The sequence below is a fragment of the Ceratotherium simum genome, chromosome 24 (assembly GCF_057802395.1).
Source record: "Ceratotherium simum simum isolate JZ-2026a chromosome 24, ASM5780239v1, whole genome shotgun sequence".
Taxonomy (NCBI): domain Eukaryota; kingdom Metazoa; phylum Chordata; class Mammalia; order Perissodactyla; family Rhinocerotidae; genus Ceratotherium; species Ceratotherium simum.
Genome location: NC_141923.1, coordinates 33,281,762 through 33,297,335, shown reverse-complemented (window position 1 = coordinate 33,297,335; position 15,574 = coordinate 33,281,762). Strand labels below are relative to the sequence as shown.

General features: G+C 45.1%; 1 protein-coding gene across 3 annotated transcripts in view; it reads left to right on the top strand.

Annotated features, from left to right (window-relative positions):
• Positions 1 to 15,574, top strand: part of SMOC1 (SPARC related modular calcium binding 1) — a 146,616-nt gene that overhangs the window by 65,441 nt on the left and 65,601 nt on the right. For all 3 annotated transcript variants that reach the window (XM_014784340.2, XM_087448315.1, XM_087448317.1), the window contains exons 2-3: positions 7,423 to 7,588; positions 8,743 to 8,855. In XM_014784340.2, coding sequence (XP_014639826.2) covers positions 7,423 to 7,588; positions 8,743 to 8,855 — 279 coding nt within the window. The remainder of the gene's footprint in view (positions 1 to 7,422; positions 7,589 to 8,742; positions 8,856 to 15,574) is intronic.

Below are 15,574 nucleotides of genomic sequence, written 5' to 3'. Positions count from 1 at the left end.
AATCCATTTTATCATTTGGCTGTTGCTCATGCTCAAGTGCACGCATGTGATAGCTGCCAGAAAAACCAGATTGCTAATCACGTTGGCTGTTAAATTATACTCATTTCAGGCCCAGCAACCCAGGCATCTCAGATTACTCCTGACTTATGGGGGACATGACTTATCTGCAGAGTGGTGGCAAGGCTTCCTGGAGGGCTGTGTGAGGAGATTCTCAGGCAAAGGCCAGCCTCCTTGGGAATGAATTCCATGGTCACTTAGCGGTGATACCTGCTGTGGGTATATGGGTTCTGTCTCAGCCACTCTGGGACATCCTCTTCAATGACTTAGGGATTTTTTTTTCCTTTCCTTTAATTCAAGGGAAGAATCCTGTGTTTAATGTGGGGCTTTTCTTATCTAATAGATGTCCCTTAAAAGGAAAAAAAAGAACAAACAGCTTCCATTACTCTGTGCTTTTGAGAGCTTTAACCTTTTGGTGGTGGTTGGACACAGAATATCTCTTTTCATGGTAAATGATAGAAAAAGGAGCTTCTTATCCAGGATATATTTTAGGTAAGGTTTGATATTTACCCATCCATTCTTCAAACATGTATTGAACAACTGCTTTAGATCAAGCACTGTGTTAGGCCCTGTGTATATAAAGGGGAACAAGACCTCGTCTTTTATAGACATGTAAACACATAAATCCTAGTGCAGCATGTTGAGGGTTTTGATAGAAGTATGAACACAGTGTAGCAGGAGCTCTGGAAGCTAATGGTGGGGTTTACAGCACGAAAGCTTTTGCTTTTTAGGGTGATAACCTCAGTGGCAGGATGGAAAGGATGGAATGTGCACTTCAATGGGGGAAAAGGTTGGTGGCAGAGTCAAACATCTAGGCAAGAGTCCAAGGCCTGAATGAAGTCATCATGGTTAGGAGAGGAAAGCCTGCTGGAGAGAGAGGCCCAGCCAGCCCCCAAGCCAGCCTTTCCAGCCCCTCCCACTGAGGCACCAGTGAGTGAAGTCAGAGTGGATGTTCCAGCCCCAGCCAAGCTCCCAACTGAATGCAGCCAAATGTGTTGCCTCAGCTGACACCACGTGGAGCAGAAGAAGCTCCCAGCTGAGCCCAGCCAACCCATAGAATTGAGAGCAATGATTAATTGTTTGAAGCCACTACATTTGGGGAGTGGTTCATTTTGCAGCAATAGATAAGTGAAGCAAAAGTGCTAAAAGTGAGTATTGAAGCTCTGTTATGCATAAATTTATTAAAGAAAAACCTTAAATGAGTTGTGCTTGGCCTGTGATTTTTGAGTCTGATATCGTAAAGGGGAACACCACTTGCTGCTCCAAATTCTGGACTTCACGCTTCCAAACCCAGTGGATAGGCCGTTGCCCTGGTTGGTCAGTATGGCCCCTGCCTCTCTTCTACACCTGGGAAAAATATAGAGATGTGCATGTTGCCAGAAAAATGCCTATTTAGAATTTTAGATACTGGTCAAATCAGCATGGAACAGGTAGAAGTTAAGACTGTGAAACCAACTCATGTTATGATGAATCAGACATCTCCCACATGGAACCTTAGGCTGCCTCTGTTGTTCTCTATATTGTCATGGAAACTTGGCAGCCAGTCAAACTTAACACAGCTTGTGGTTTTGGAGGGTCTCCCTGAGCCGAGGCTGTGGCGGGGTTTGCCTTCTACTCTGCTGAGACTGAAGGGCAAGGATCAGCATGTGTGCATTTCAGATAGAAGGGACTGTTGGTCTAACATTGATTTCATTACCCCCATCTCGTCTTTGGTGAAATAGCCCCCATTGGCAGCTTACTTTTCCAATAGGAAGGATGGATTTCAAGGGTTTGCCCTGCTTTACAGATGTGAGCAGAACACAAAATGTCCTGAGCTTCCTTTGGAATCATTCACTCCCCAAGGGGATGGGGTGGGAGTAGGAGATAGTTGCAAATGCACAATTGTCCTGGTCCCTTTTGTTTGGTTTCTGTATTACGCAATCATATTTAATATAATTATTTTGTTTTTGTTGTCTTTTGGTTAGGAAGAAGGAAGGGAATGTATGTGAGGATTTTTATGAAAATACTATTTCTTCCCTAGAGGGAAATAGCTCAGCGTTTGCCTAGTTGGGAAGACAGCTTGCCGCTGCCCAACACTCAAAATTTCCACCAACCATGGTTGCTCTTGAACCCACAACGGACTTCTGTGGCCTGAGGGTTCAAGTCCCAGCGGGGTGACTCAGATTCTGACTTCTGTCTGTGTGCCCCGAGAACTGACACAGGCCCCAGGCTGGTGCTGGGGGCTTCTAGCCTGTACCCCCTGTCTCCTGCAGAAGAGAGGAAGAAGCCACCTTTGACTTCAGGTGGACTGTGATCAACTCCTGGAATGTCCTGCTGTTGACCACAAGGAATGAATTGATTTCATGTCCAGTTTCAAAATGCAAAAATTATCCCCAGGATCTGCTTCTTTTCTCCCATTAGTCCAATCCATCTTAGCTTGGGTCAACTAGGAGAAACTCCAGTGAGGATGGGCCTCTCTCCTCTCCTCTCAAGCTGTGCTCTTGAATATGGTAGCCACTAGCCACATGTGGCTATGCAAATTTAAGTTAACTAAAATGAAACGCAACTGAAAATTTAGTTCTTCGGTTGCATTAGCTACATTTTAGTGCTTAATAGTCACATGTGGCTGTGGGTACTGTATTGGACAACACAGATATAGAACATGCCCATCGTTGCGGAAAGTTCTGTTGGACTGTGTGGCTTTGTAGCATTGCAGAGTCCCTAAGATTAAATCCGCTCTTGGTCCTGCAGTCTTCTTTTCACTTGCTGTATGGCTAGTCTCTGCTTGCTTATCGTCTCCAACCTGGAGGGGAGGCTCAGGCTCGTTGAGGACTGTGTTGGTTGTGGTCTGCTTCCCAGGCCTTCTGCAGTGCTGGGCTCATCGTAGTGCTTGCTTTTTGAGTAGATGAACAGACCGCTGAACAAGCAGTGTTTGGAGGTTTGGGTGATCCTTTTAGGACATAGCCATACTATTTTATAGAGGTCATTGCATTTTTTGCTTTTGAAAACAATCACAAACACACACAGCTCCTAAAACAGATGAAAATGAGACCCACCGATGATTGAAGATGGTCTTAGCAATGGCCTCGGTCTGTCTCAGACCTTGGACTTGGCCTCAGGGACCAGTCCTTTCTAGATGGGAACACTTTGGGAGCTCTTCTGAAGCTGGGAAGGATCTCCATGCTTTGGGGTGTGTGGGGCTTCTTCTGAAGCTCTTTAACCTGTTGTGCAGCTTAACCTAGTTAAGCTGGTCTCTGGCGCAGCTGTCCAGCTGCCGTGGTGACTCTGTGGGCCCAGAGCAAGCCATTTCCAAACCAAATTTATGGCCTGTGGTTCAACGCCACGGTGACACCTGCGGCTCTCCTCTCCTGTGAGCTGGGGAGGAGACAACAGGGCAACCTTCTTGGGTTTGAAAAGAAACTTTGTCTTTCTTGATCCCTGTTTTTTAAGATCAACAAGAACCCTATGAGGAGATTCTCACAGTAGGCTTAAAGTGCCTGGAGGGCAGGGCTGTCTTATCTGGATCTTTAGCAGTTTGTGTCTGCACACAGTAGGCTCTTGGTAAACAGATTCTGACTTCATGAATCCAGTTTTGCAATTGGGTCAGTTTCTGTTTGTAGCGTTACTCTGTAATAATGAAAGGCAGTATGGGATAGCGGTTAGAAGCCTGGCTTTGGAGCCTGGGTGTCAGTCCCAGCAGTGACACGTACATGCTGTTTAATCTTGGAGAAGTTGCCTAACTTCTCTGGGCTTTTGTTTCCTCATCTGTAAAAAGAGGATCGTAACATACCCTGCCTCCGTAGGGTTATTGTGAAGATTAAATTAGTTAACATATTGTAAGTGATATATAGTTATCAGCTCTTATTATTCTTCAGACTTGAGGTCTGGCTAACAAATTCCTCTGTGACCAAGGATGAGTTCCTTGGTTTTCCCAGGTGTTGGAAGATCCGGATAGTTCTGTTCTTATGTGATCATGAGAACAGAGGGCATGCTGTTCCTTGGCTCCTACTGATTCGCATGGCAAAATAACCTAACAAAGTGGGTTTTAAAAGCAGTGTTTTACCTCAGGTAAGTAGCACACCCATCCATGGAGAAGGAGAGAGTGGTATGACAAAGCAGGGCCTCGACCTGCCCTCGGACAGCCTTGAGGCCACTGGTTGGCCTGGAAGCTTGAGCTCAAGGATGCTGTTCCCACCCTCTGGGCGGGCGTCTGCTGCTCCCCAGGCAGAATTACAGAGCCAGGTCTGGCTGCATTTGTAGGCTGCAAACAGATTAGGAATGGATCTGAGCCATCCAGAGGCAAGAAGAGCGACTTCTGAGGCCAGTTTTGCTGGTTGCAATCACCTGTGTCCTGTGCCCATCCAGGAACCTGTGGCCAGGACTTCCCAAGCCTGCCTCATTCAACTGGACCTTTTGTTCCTAAGTTTTCCCTGGTGCATGGTCAGTTGTAGGCTGGGAGGGCTGTAGTGGCAGAGGAGCCTGGGGTGGAGATGGAAGGAGGAGAGACTCACCTCTCAGTCTCAGAGATAACTTAAGTTCTGAGGTAGAGCTGAGGCAGAGAGCTGTGGACCACCTCTGCCCACTGTGTAGTGCAGGAGGGAGGGGAAGCTCAGAGTGTGGGAGTGGGAGAGTGGCCCAGTGACCCCCTGGGGTGGCAGGAGCCCAGGAGGCCAGGCCTGTCCCATCGCACTGGCTGGTTTTGAGGTAGTGCCATGTGGGAAATGCCACTACAGGGATGCATTCATCCCACAAATAATCAAGTACCCTGGCATCGCACTAGATGCTGGGGCTGTATTCACAGGCAAAATAGACTTTATCCTTGTCTCATGGAGCTCAGAGTTGGGGCTTCCATTGTTAATCAAATCACACAAATCAATGCATTGTCACAAACCGTGTTAAGAGCCAGGAAGGAGAAGTGAGGTAGGAGAGGTTATTACAGGGGGGCCCATCCCACTTGTGAGAGTCAGGGAACACGTCCTAGAAGAGATGACGTGAGCCGAAATCAGAAGTAGGGGTGGGAGGGAAGGGAGAAGGAGCAGTGTGTGCAAAGGCCTGGAGGTAGGAGCCAGTGTAGTTCCTCTGGGAAATGGGAAGCAGGCCAGTGTGCCCGCACAGTGGTGAGTGAGGCGGGGACAGAGCTGTAGGAGCTGAGGCCAGAGAGGGGACCTCGAGTCGGATTCTGCCAGGCCTGGGAGACCATGTGAACCTCCCAAGGGCAGTGGGACATCACTCAAGGGTGTTAAGCAGGGGCAACCTGAGGGGAGGTGAGGCCCGGGATCCCGTGCAGGGGTGAGGTGTGGATGACACTGCCCCCGCCTGGATGCAGTGGCTTCCTCTGGATATGACTCTATATTCTTGATTTTTGTCCTGGAACACTGGACTCCATAATGAGACACTCTCAGAACATTTCCCTTTGGGCTTTGGTCGTCGGACTTGGGGTGAACCTGTGAGTGTGGGAGCCCAGAGGATGTCAAGCGAGGCCAAGTTGTGCTGTCCATCCTGACGAGGCCCATGTGATGGTTTCAGCCTCCTCTGCTCCCTCCCTGTGCGGAACAGCCAGCACCCAGGCGTGAGGTCATGGTAGTTGGGGGGGCTGGTTTTACAGCTGAGAGGCAGTCTGTGTATTAATGAACAGGCTTGGACTCTCTTGGAATTTGTCCACTATGGGCTGTGTGTTTCCAGCGTTCCCTTAAGGGAGTGGTACTGTCTCTGGACCTCCCTTGGCTGGTCTGGAAAAGTCAATAAGTTCTTATCTATTTGCTTCACGCAAAGGGTCTGCAGATACATCTGAAACAGGGGTTGTATTCACACCTTCCCTAAACCTCTCTGAGCTTGGTGTGATCATTCAGTTAACTCTAGCATCACCGACGGCCAGCTGTGTGCACATGACATTGCTATGTGTCGTTGTGGGATATTCAGCCCCTCAAACCGTACTGACGAAGAGCCTTCAGTGTGCAGAGCTCTGCTATGTGAGGGTGGATAAGAGTGGACCCGGCTCTCAAGGCTCATGTGGGTTATTAAACACAAGCTCATGGATTGTATGACCCAATTATTATTTTCCAGCTGTCTTCTATAGTTGTTAACAGAGGTTCCCTGATAAAGGGGTTCATGGTCAAATAAGTTTGGGAGATGCATCATCATATATGCCCCTTGATCTGGTTCTCTATTGCTGTGTAACAAACTAGCATAAAACTTAATGGCTTAAAATAACTATTACTATCTCTCATAGTTCTGTGGGTTGACTGGGCTCAGCTGGGCAGTCCTCACTTGGGTCTCTCATGCAGTTGCTTCTTTTCATCTCTGTTAGTGGCAATCAGATGATAGCTGAGGCTAGACTCATCTGAAGGCTTCTTCACTCACACGTCTCTGTGCCTGAGTTGGTTGAGCATTTCTCTCTCCATGTGGTTTTGCCACATGTTAGCTTAGGCTTCCTCATAGCTTGGTGGTCTCAGGGTTGTTGGTCTTCTTACATGGCAGCTGGTTTCCCGCGGAGTGAGTGTTGCAAGAGGCCTGGGAGGAAGCTGCAAGGCTTCACATGACCTTGCTCAGAAGTCCCAAAACATCACTGCCACAGCATTTATTGGTCAAGCCAGTTACTGAGGCTGGTCCTGATTCAAGGGGAGGGAATTAGACCTCACAACTCAATGGCAAGAGTAGTAAATAATTTACAGCTATCTATCTTTAATTTACTATACCTCTTGGAGATTCACAATACATAGGAATGTAGCAAAGGTGTTTTAGAAGTCCTGCAGTAAAGAAACCTGTTTAACTCAGCATTTCCCAATGCGATTGTTATTTTTTTAAATCAGGAAATCCTTTTCTCATAGAAAATTACTTAACTTGTATTCTGCCGGAGAGGAGTGGGCAGAAACTGAAGGGTGATAGATTTGGGGCTCAATACTACTTTCTAATAAATAAAACTTTCCAAAGATGAAATGTAGAGTTTGCTAGTGAATTCCTGATTTGGGGAAGTACCCAAATAGAGGTCGCATGACCATCTGCATGGATGGAGAGGCCGAATGTCCCACTGGTGAAAGCTTTGATTTAATGTCTGACTGATCTAGGTTCAGATTCACCACTGACAGTTATGTGACACTGGGTAAGTTACCTCTCTCTAGGTTTCAGTTTCCTTATCTATGAAAGAAATAGTTCCTATTTCATAGGGTTGTTGTGAGGATTAATGAGATCCTGCGTGTGAATTAGCACGTGATGCCTCCCTTGGTTAGACTTTGAGGCTGCCCAGTTCCCTTCCACTTCTAGGGTTTAATAACTTTGGGTTTATTCTGGACTTGCTCCCCAAGGCAAACCAGTATTGTAAGTCATGGACTCACCTCTACTTTTCTTGTGAAAGTAACCTCTATAACCTTTCACTTTTTTCCAACTTAGTTTCTCATAAGTGACCGTGACCCTCAATGCAACCTCCACTGCTCCAGGACTCAACCCAAACCCATCTGTGCCTCTGACGGCAGGTCCTACGAGTCCATGTGTGAGTACCAGCGAGCCAAGTGCAGAGACCCGACTCTGGGTGTGGTACATCGAGGTAGATGCAAAGGTGAGTGTGTGCCCCTCCGCCCAGCCAGGGAAACATGTCTGCGCACCCAGCTCCCTGCACAGCGCACTCCTACGGCAGGAGCTTGGAATGAGTCTGTTCATTTTGTTTGCTACTATCCCTCCACCCCTTCCACCAGGGAATATGGGACGGAGGACTGGTCTACCTGGAGAACTGAGCACTTTTCTGTCTTTTAGACACTGCCCCCAGGCTAGGGCTTGGAGAGATGTGCTGCTATCTGGCTAATGCTATTTATTTTTATTTTTTTTCGTAAATGGAGATGATTAAAATGGCAAGATGTTATTACTGGCTCCTGAATAGGGATTCCAAATTGTTGGCCAACAGATGTATTTGGTTTGGTCTGCTTACATGTTTAAAAATATTAAAAACATTTGAGACAACATTTAAAAATTGGGAGATTCAACATAAAAATCTGGATTTTTGTACTCTTTGTAAAAAATTGGAAGCTTTGGTAATATTAGGTCTGTGTTCCCTCCCACAAGGCAACACATGACTAGAGCTGAACAGCACCTACCTCCTTTAAAAGGGAGGCTGTTCTCCAGTTTGCCACCGTCCTCAGCACTCCCTATGGTGTTTCCAAGCTGAATGCCATTGTTTGCACACTCAGCTAGCTTCTCTAATTTGTATTACTTTCCTACACCCTATAGATATTTCAGTCTGTGGCCCCTGGCCTGCTTAGAGCCATTATAGGAATTGTGGGAGGCTGAGCAGGCTGCCCTAGACCCTCTGATTTTCCAAAGAAAGTGCTTGCAATTCTTAACTATAAAACATCTTTGAGACTTTGAATTTGCACGTATTTAAATAAACCCAGTGCAAAATAATAAAAGTGGAACATTTTTTTTTTCCTTGGGAGGGGCTGGGGATACTTGGTCTCAAGAAAAAAATAAACAGAACCTGGTATAAATGCAATCCCCCTACTTTTCTAAGAATAACATTAAGAGGAAGATGAGACCTAGCTGTGCTCACTGGCCACTGCCCTTGTGTCATTAGAAAACCCAGTTGGTTGTGTGTGGGCTCACCCACAGGCGGAGTGGTTTTCTCTCAGCATTCCTAGAGCCAGGCAGCCATTTTGTCCCATGGCTCCAGCGTGGAATCCAAGTGAAGTATGAAATATGCTCGTTTCTCTCCTCTTTTAGACGCTGGCCAGAGCAAGTGTCGCCTGGAACGGGCTCAGGCCCTAGAGCAAGCCAAGAAGCCCCAGGAGGCGGTGTTCGTCCCGGAGTGCAGCGAGGATGGCTCCTTTACCCAGGTGAGGCCTTGGCCAAGTCTCTCAGGCTGTTTCCTGGACTGATGCCAAGGGGAGGTGCCTGAGAGCAGGAGGGCTGCTCAGTGCCTTCGTTTTCTGGGGAGCAGCTGAGGGCTCTTTGACACCCCTCTGTGCTACCTTCTGGTGCCTGCGTTCTCCTCCCAGGCCCTCCACGCCAGCTGGCGGTGGGTCCTGAAAAGGCGCATGGAAGTCTGAGCCAGGAAATGGACATTGCTTGGTCCCGGTCCTCCCTGCTGGCTGTCTCCATTTTTCTCTTCTGTCAAATGTGGGCTGATTATTTTTTCTTATCCCTGCCAGTTTCCATGGGCAACCCCAGTATTCCCTTCACTGTTGTTTATTGCTGCCCCTCTGTGCTTTCCTTCTTCCTAACCCCAGTCCTCAAACGAAGCAGTGCTCCCTTGAGTACAAAGTATACCATGGTTCCTGGAGTGTGTGTGTGTGTGTGTTTGTGTGTGTGCACACGTGTGCATGCATGTGTATGCGTGCACTCAGATTTTAAAATTTCTTTTCAGGCATTCCCACCTCTCATCCTGTATGGTCTTCTGGTTAGTGCTTTGTGGAAAAGTAATGCTGGCTATGTTGATGTTGGCACAGACTATTTCTAAAACACGGGCAGCACGGGACAATCGGGTACTCCTGCATGAAGCTTTTAGGCTGGAGATGGGGACGTAGCATGGGGGGGAGAGAGGTGGCTGGATGAAGGCCCACCTGGATGAAAATGGGGAAGGTCATTGGACAAGGGTGAGTCAGCCGCATGGTTGGGGATGGTCCCGGGGCCTGTGACTGCTTTGTGGAACAGAACAGCATTTGGGGGAGTCCCCCTGCTGTCGAGCTGGAAGAAGAGGCTGCAGAGGTTTATAAGCGTCCCTGAAATTCTGAATCAATGGGGCAAAGGGTGTAGGCTGGCCTTTGGTCCGATGGGTTTCAGGTTTCATTTCTGGGCCGGGCCTAGGGGATTGTGAATTTCAGACTGACTGCCCCGTTGGGTGGAATTGTGGAAGGGTGGTGGGGTAGGGATTGGGCATTATATTTTTAAAAGTTCCCAGCTGCTTCAAATGTTCAGCCAGGATTGAGAGCCACTGGGTTAAACTGACCTTGGCTGCCGACCCTGTGAGAGGTGCTTTTATTCGTTTTCTCGTTTAAGCCTCACCACAAGCCTGTGAGGTAGGTGTTATCCCCGTTCACAGTGGGCCGAGAAGTGGCAGAGCTGGGATTAAAACTCAGATCCCTCTAGTTCCAGTGCCTTCCACAGTCCTCCATACTCTGCTATTCTCTGAATTGGCAGCTTTAAAGGAAGCTCTGAGGTGTGGCTGGAAGAAGGCAGTGTTGTGCTGTGGTTAGCACACCCATCCTGGAGCCAGATTGCCTGGCATGAATCTCAGCCCCAACCACCTCAGGCAAGTCACTGAGCTTCTCTGGGTCACAATAGCCTTATGTGAAAAATGGAAATGATTATCTCCATTATTATCTTATTTAATAATTATGTTGAACATATTATTATGTTACTGTTATTATTACTATTATTAATGAGTATTACTATAGCTTACCTCATAAGGTTGTGATGAGGATTAAATGAGTTCACATGTAAAACACTTGGAACACATAAATGCTGTATAAATATCTGTCATTATCATCATCATTATCCCCGTCTCTGCTCTAGTTCTGCTACCAAATCTGCCCAAGATGTTATGGATGATGTCGCTTAAGGAAAATAAAACGTTTTCTTGAACCTCCTCAAGTTTGAAAATTGATGAGCTCCCTCATCAATTTTTCCTTTATTATTTATTCTAGTGAAAAGAATGCAGACGATCTTGGTATGTGTATTTGAAGCTGCCCTGTGAAGAATGCACGTGTGGGGGAGAAAATCAGATCTCTCTCAGCTGTGTTTGCGGCTGAGATGGGGGTAAAGGTAATAGGAAGGAGGCAAAGTTTTTTTCCCCTTTCTCTAGGCTTGTGTAATCCTGAGTGTGTTATGAGAACAGTTGACCCCTGCCCTCCTGGTTCTGAAGTGTGTGCTGCCTCGTGACAGACAGCTGCTGGCCAGCTTTTGTTTTGGTGGGGCCAGGCTGGCCCAGGTGGTGTTTGCCAGGGAGAGGAACTTGCAGATTAGTCCGGGCAGATCGCTAAGTGAGAGGGGCCCTGGAGTTCAGCAGAGGTGGAGTAGACAGTGAAGAACCCCTCATTTGTTTGACACACTAAGCACTGCCATGTGTCTGCAGGCTTGAGGCTGGCTCACCCCGGTGGGCAGCCAGGCAGCCAGACAGCTGGCCCGTCACTGTTACAGTGATTGAAATGGATGTGCTTTTCGCCTTGATCAAAGACACTGCAATAACTCCACAAAATGAGGCTGCCTCTTTGAGTGTGCTTCAGTTGCCTTGACAGGCTGCCAAAAGGCTATGAGACAAACATCCCAACCTCTGCTATCCTTTAGCTGGACTTTTTTAAAGACCAAAACCTAGACGCCAGCCACATTGCTTTAATATTCTTTAGAATATCCATATTCACGCATCCTGGTGTTATTAGCGTATTTTAGCCCTGTGAATTATTACACAGTAACACTCTCTTGAAGTTTATGAAGGGAGTGAGGGGACCCTAATGGGACTGGATTTGTCTGGCATGGGACACAGCTTGGGACCACGTGACTGGGCTGGCTTTAATGGAGTTCATGTGGGATGCAGTGGTCTCTGTTCTCTTCTTTGTTTTCCCTTATCCTCTTTTATCCCTACTCCCCCGCCCCAACTCACTCAGCAGAGTGGAACACATTAGATCACAGATTTTTAAAAACCTTGATACCTAGTCCACAGCCCTGACCATTAAATCGAATTCTAGGAGTGGGACCCAGACATTGTATTATTTCAAGCTCCCCGGGTGATGCTGGTATCTGGTCCGAGTTGCGAATGACCTACTGCTGTAAGGGCTTCATCTCTCTTGTTCTTGATTGCATCATTGGAATGTGAGTTAGGCCCTTTGGGAACCTGTTGAGTAAGGTCGGGAGTCACAGCTTTGTCCTTTGCTGTGGTCTTATCTGTTTTCTCTTCTGGGTATTGGAAACATAATTCCTGACATCGGTTCTACCAAGTCCTGTGCCAAGCAGTTGTCTGGTGCCCAAGTTGATTAACTGAAATGGCAGCCATAGTGGAAGGGTGTTTCATTACCACCACCAGGAAATGTTGGCTAGAGTTTGTCAAGCTTGTGCATCACTGAATAATAATGATGGTAGTTCTTTATTAAGTGCTACTTGGTGCTAGGCACTGAGTTTTACACCCATTAATCTTCAATAGAACCTTTTGAGGTAGCTATTAATGTGCTTTTTTGTAACAGAGAACTGAGTTTCAGAGCGGTTGAATAACTGGTTCAAGGTCACTAAGCTAGAAGGGATTTGTACCCAGGCCTGCCTCATTTCAAGATCTGTGCTCTTACCTTTTTTATGCTACAAAAGTGGCCTTGATGCATATATAATTCATTTTCATCACCATTGTTATTCCAGACGTCCCCTCTCTGATGCTGTTGACCAATCAATCAAGCAAACATTAAAAAAAATCCTTTTGATTATGGAAATTTTCAAATATACAAAAAAGTAGAAATAATACTGTAATGAACTCTGTGTATCCATCACCCAGCTTCAACAATGATTAACAGGTGGCTGATTCTGTTTCATCTCTACCCCATTTTCATCTCCCATTCCAAACTGGATTGCTTCAAAGCAAATCCCAGACACGGTATTTTTTCATCTCAGACATTTTGGAGCTCTGCTATCTTCTGGGCTGTGTGCTCTTGCTATGGAGGATTCAAGAAATGTCATGACCTGTGCCTTCAAGGAGCTTACATGCAGAAAAGATATGAAAACTTACAATGAAGTAGCCAGTATACAAGACCATACATGTACAACTGGTTATATTTCAAATGCCTATTTATATTGGTAATGACAAAGGGCTAATAGTATGTAAAGAACTGTTACAAACCAGAAAGAAAAAGATCCTAGTAGAAAAGAGGGCAGGAGATATCAATAAGCAGGTCACACAATAATAACAAATGGCCAATAAGTGAATATGAATGATGTCATGTTCCTTAGTAATTAAAGAAATACAAATAAAAAGAATGATGTGTCATTTTGCTTACCAAATTGGTAAAAATTGGAAAAAAGATGGTAATATTCAGTCTTGGGTGAAGGGAAAAGGTGACCTTCTCGCACTGCAGTTGGGAAAGTAAATTGGCAGTGATTTTTTATGGGATAATTTTGCAATATGGGTCAGAAGTCCTTAATTATGCCCACATCTTGAGCCTGAAATTCTACTTCTAGGAATTTATTCTAATGAAATAATTAAAAATGTGCAAACATTTAGCCACAAGGATTTCCATCTAAGTTCTGCTTATAGTAGTAAAAATTTGGAAACAACCTTAATATCCAATAATCGAGAATTGCTTAAATTATGACATAGCCACACTATGCAGCGAGTAAAAGGATGTATTATAGAAGCTTATTTTACATATGTGTGTATGTATGTATGTTAGGGACTTAATCAAATAATTAGAAAGAGAAATATTTTCATTTTTTTCTGAACAGAAATGGTATCCCACACTTTATAAAAAAATTCTGACAATATAGAAGTACATAAGGTGGAAAGGTAAAGGCAGTGAATTCAGCCCCCTGAAATAGCAACGATTAAGTCTGTAACCCTCTAGATATTTTTTCTTTGTGTGTATTTATCATTATTTAGGACAAAAATGGTCTAATATCATTTATTGTTTTATAACATTGTCTTTAATTATAATGTGAACTTATTTCCAGGTTAATTACATATAACTCTATCTCATTTTTTAAATGGCTGCAGTGTATTCCATTGTATGAATGTACCATGAATCCTTGAAATTTATGGATTAAATTTCTGGAAGTCGAATATTGGGTCTAAAGAACACGTACTTTTTAAGGCATTTGATGCCTACTACCAAATTGCTTTCCATGAGGTTGAGCAACAGTGTGGTTGATTAGTGGTGGCTACCAAATACATTCCCATTTTTTGTGTAGATGGATTATAGTTCTAATAATATTGTAGAAAATAAAACACCATTCATAATGTTACTTCTACGTGAAAAAATGTGTTATGTTTCCCATCTTTGAGCTCCGTGTTCCAGGAACGGTCTGCCTTGATATAGCTCTGTCTGGCACCAACGCTCTTCCCATTTTTACTCGTTCTAATCACTCTTCTCCCCACCAATGCACACATATACATCCTTTTTTATTTCCTGAGGTCATTTTGTTGCATATCGGGGCCTGGGGAGTTGTAATTTCTTCTTGATGAGGCTTTCTTTTGAAGTTGGAAGCACAGAGAAAAAGTTCTGTGGCTGTTTGGCAAAGATAGCGGGCTCCCCTTGTCAGCGTTTCTATAGTTCTTACTGTTATATTTTCCCAAACCTAGGGAACTACATCTTATTTCCCAGGTGCCTGGGCTTGAGCTATGAAGCAGGTCTTGAGGCTCCTTTTTAGGTCCTGCCCGCCCCCTCAGTGGAGAACTGTGCTTCCTGAAGTCACTGCGGGCCTGAGCTGTGTGACTAGCTTGTCCTGGAAACACCTGGTTTACCATCTGGGCCTCCCTGTTCCAGGTTCCCAGCAAGTACGGAAGGTGGCGATGCTTTGCATGAACCATGAGCTTTGTTAGCTCAGCTGATTAAACATTGATGCGCCAGAGTGCTGAGCATCCTCATAGGGTGGAAAGAATTTATCCTATCTTTGATGAGTCTAGAGGTCTAAAAAGAGTCCAGAGGCTATATGTTTTTGTCTGAATGTAGAACTGTCTTACCTGGAGCGACAGTGTGGGTCTCTCCTCAGATGGCGCAGAGGGCTCTCTAGGTAAAGTACCAAGACCTTGGCTGCATCATCAATTGGAGCGTTCTGAGCTTCTCCAGCCATAAATGGCTCCTTTGGATGCCCCCAGACAAAGCCAGTTCTGTATGTGCTAGTGGGTGATGCCCTGCTTCGGCTCCCTCAGCCTGCTTTGGCATGTGTAATACCAACTTTTTTTTTTAAAGCAATCAGAGTGTTAAAAATTCAAGCCCGTCCTTTATGTATAGATGGCATAATGGTAAATAGACCCACTGTTGGACAACCTGTTGCTTTTCTTTTTCCTTTTTTATAAATGCTTAATAAACATATTATTAGGTTTTCAAATTTTTGTTTTGAAAATTATGAAATTTTGAAATGAATGAAAACTATGAAATTTGAAAATTATGTTTTTAAATTTCAAAAATTATAATCTGAACATCTACTGTGCCCAGGGCACCTTACTACTTGTTTTACATGTGTTTTTCATTGAATTGCTTTTGTTCCAAACACCAGATATTGCGTATGATAATTTATATGAAAATGCCCACTATTTAGCACATAAGTGCAGCTCTGCAAATGTTAGCTTCCTTTCTCTTTAGGTTTCAGTTTGCTCAACTGTAAAATGGCAGAGCTGGTTAAAGCTATTCCAGAGGTTGGCAAACTGTGGCCTGTGGGCTGGCCACACCTGGTTTTGTTCTTTAAAATAACAGCTTTATTGAGATATAATTCACATTTCATAAAATCTATCCTTTTAACTGTACAATCCAGTGGTTTTTAATATTCACAGGGTTGTGCAACCATCACCACTATCTGACGCCAGCACATTTTCATCACCCAAGAGCAAATCCTGTAGCCATTGGCAGTCATGTGAAAGTAAACT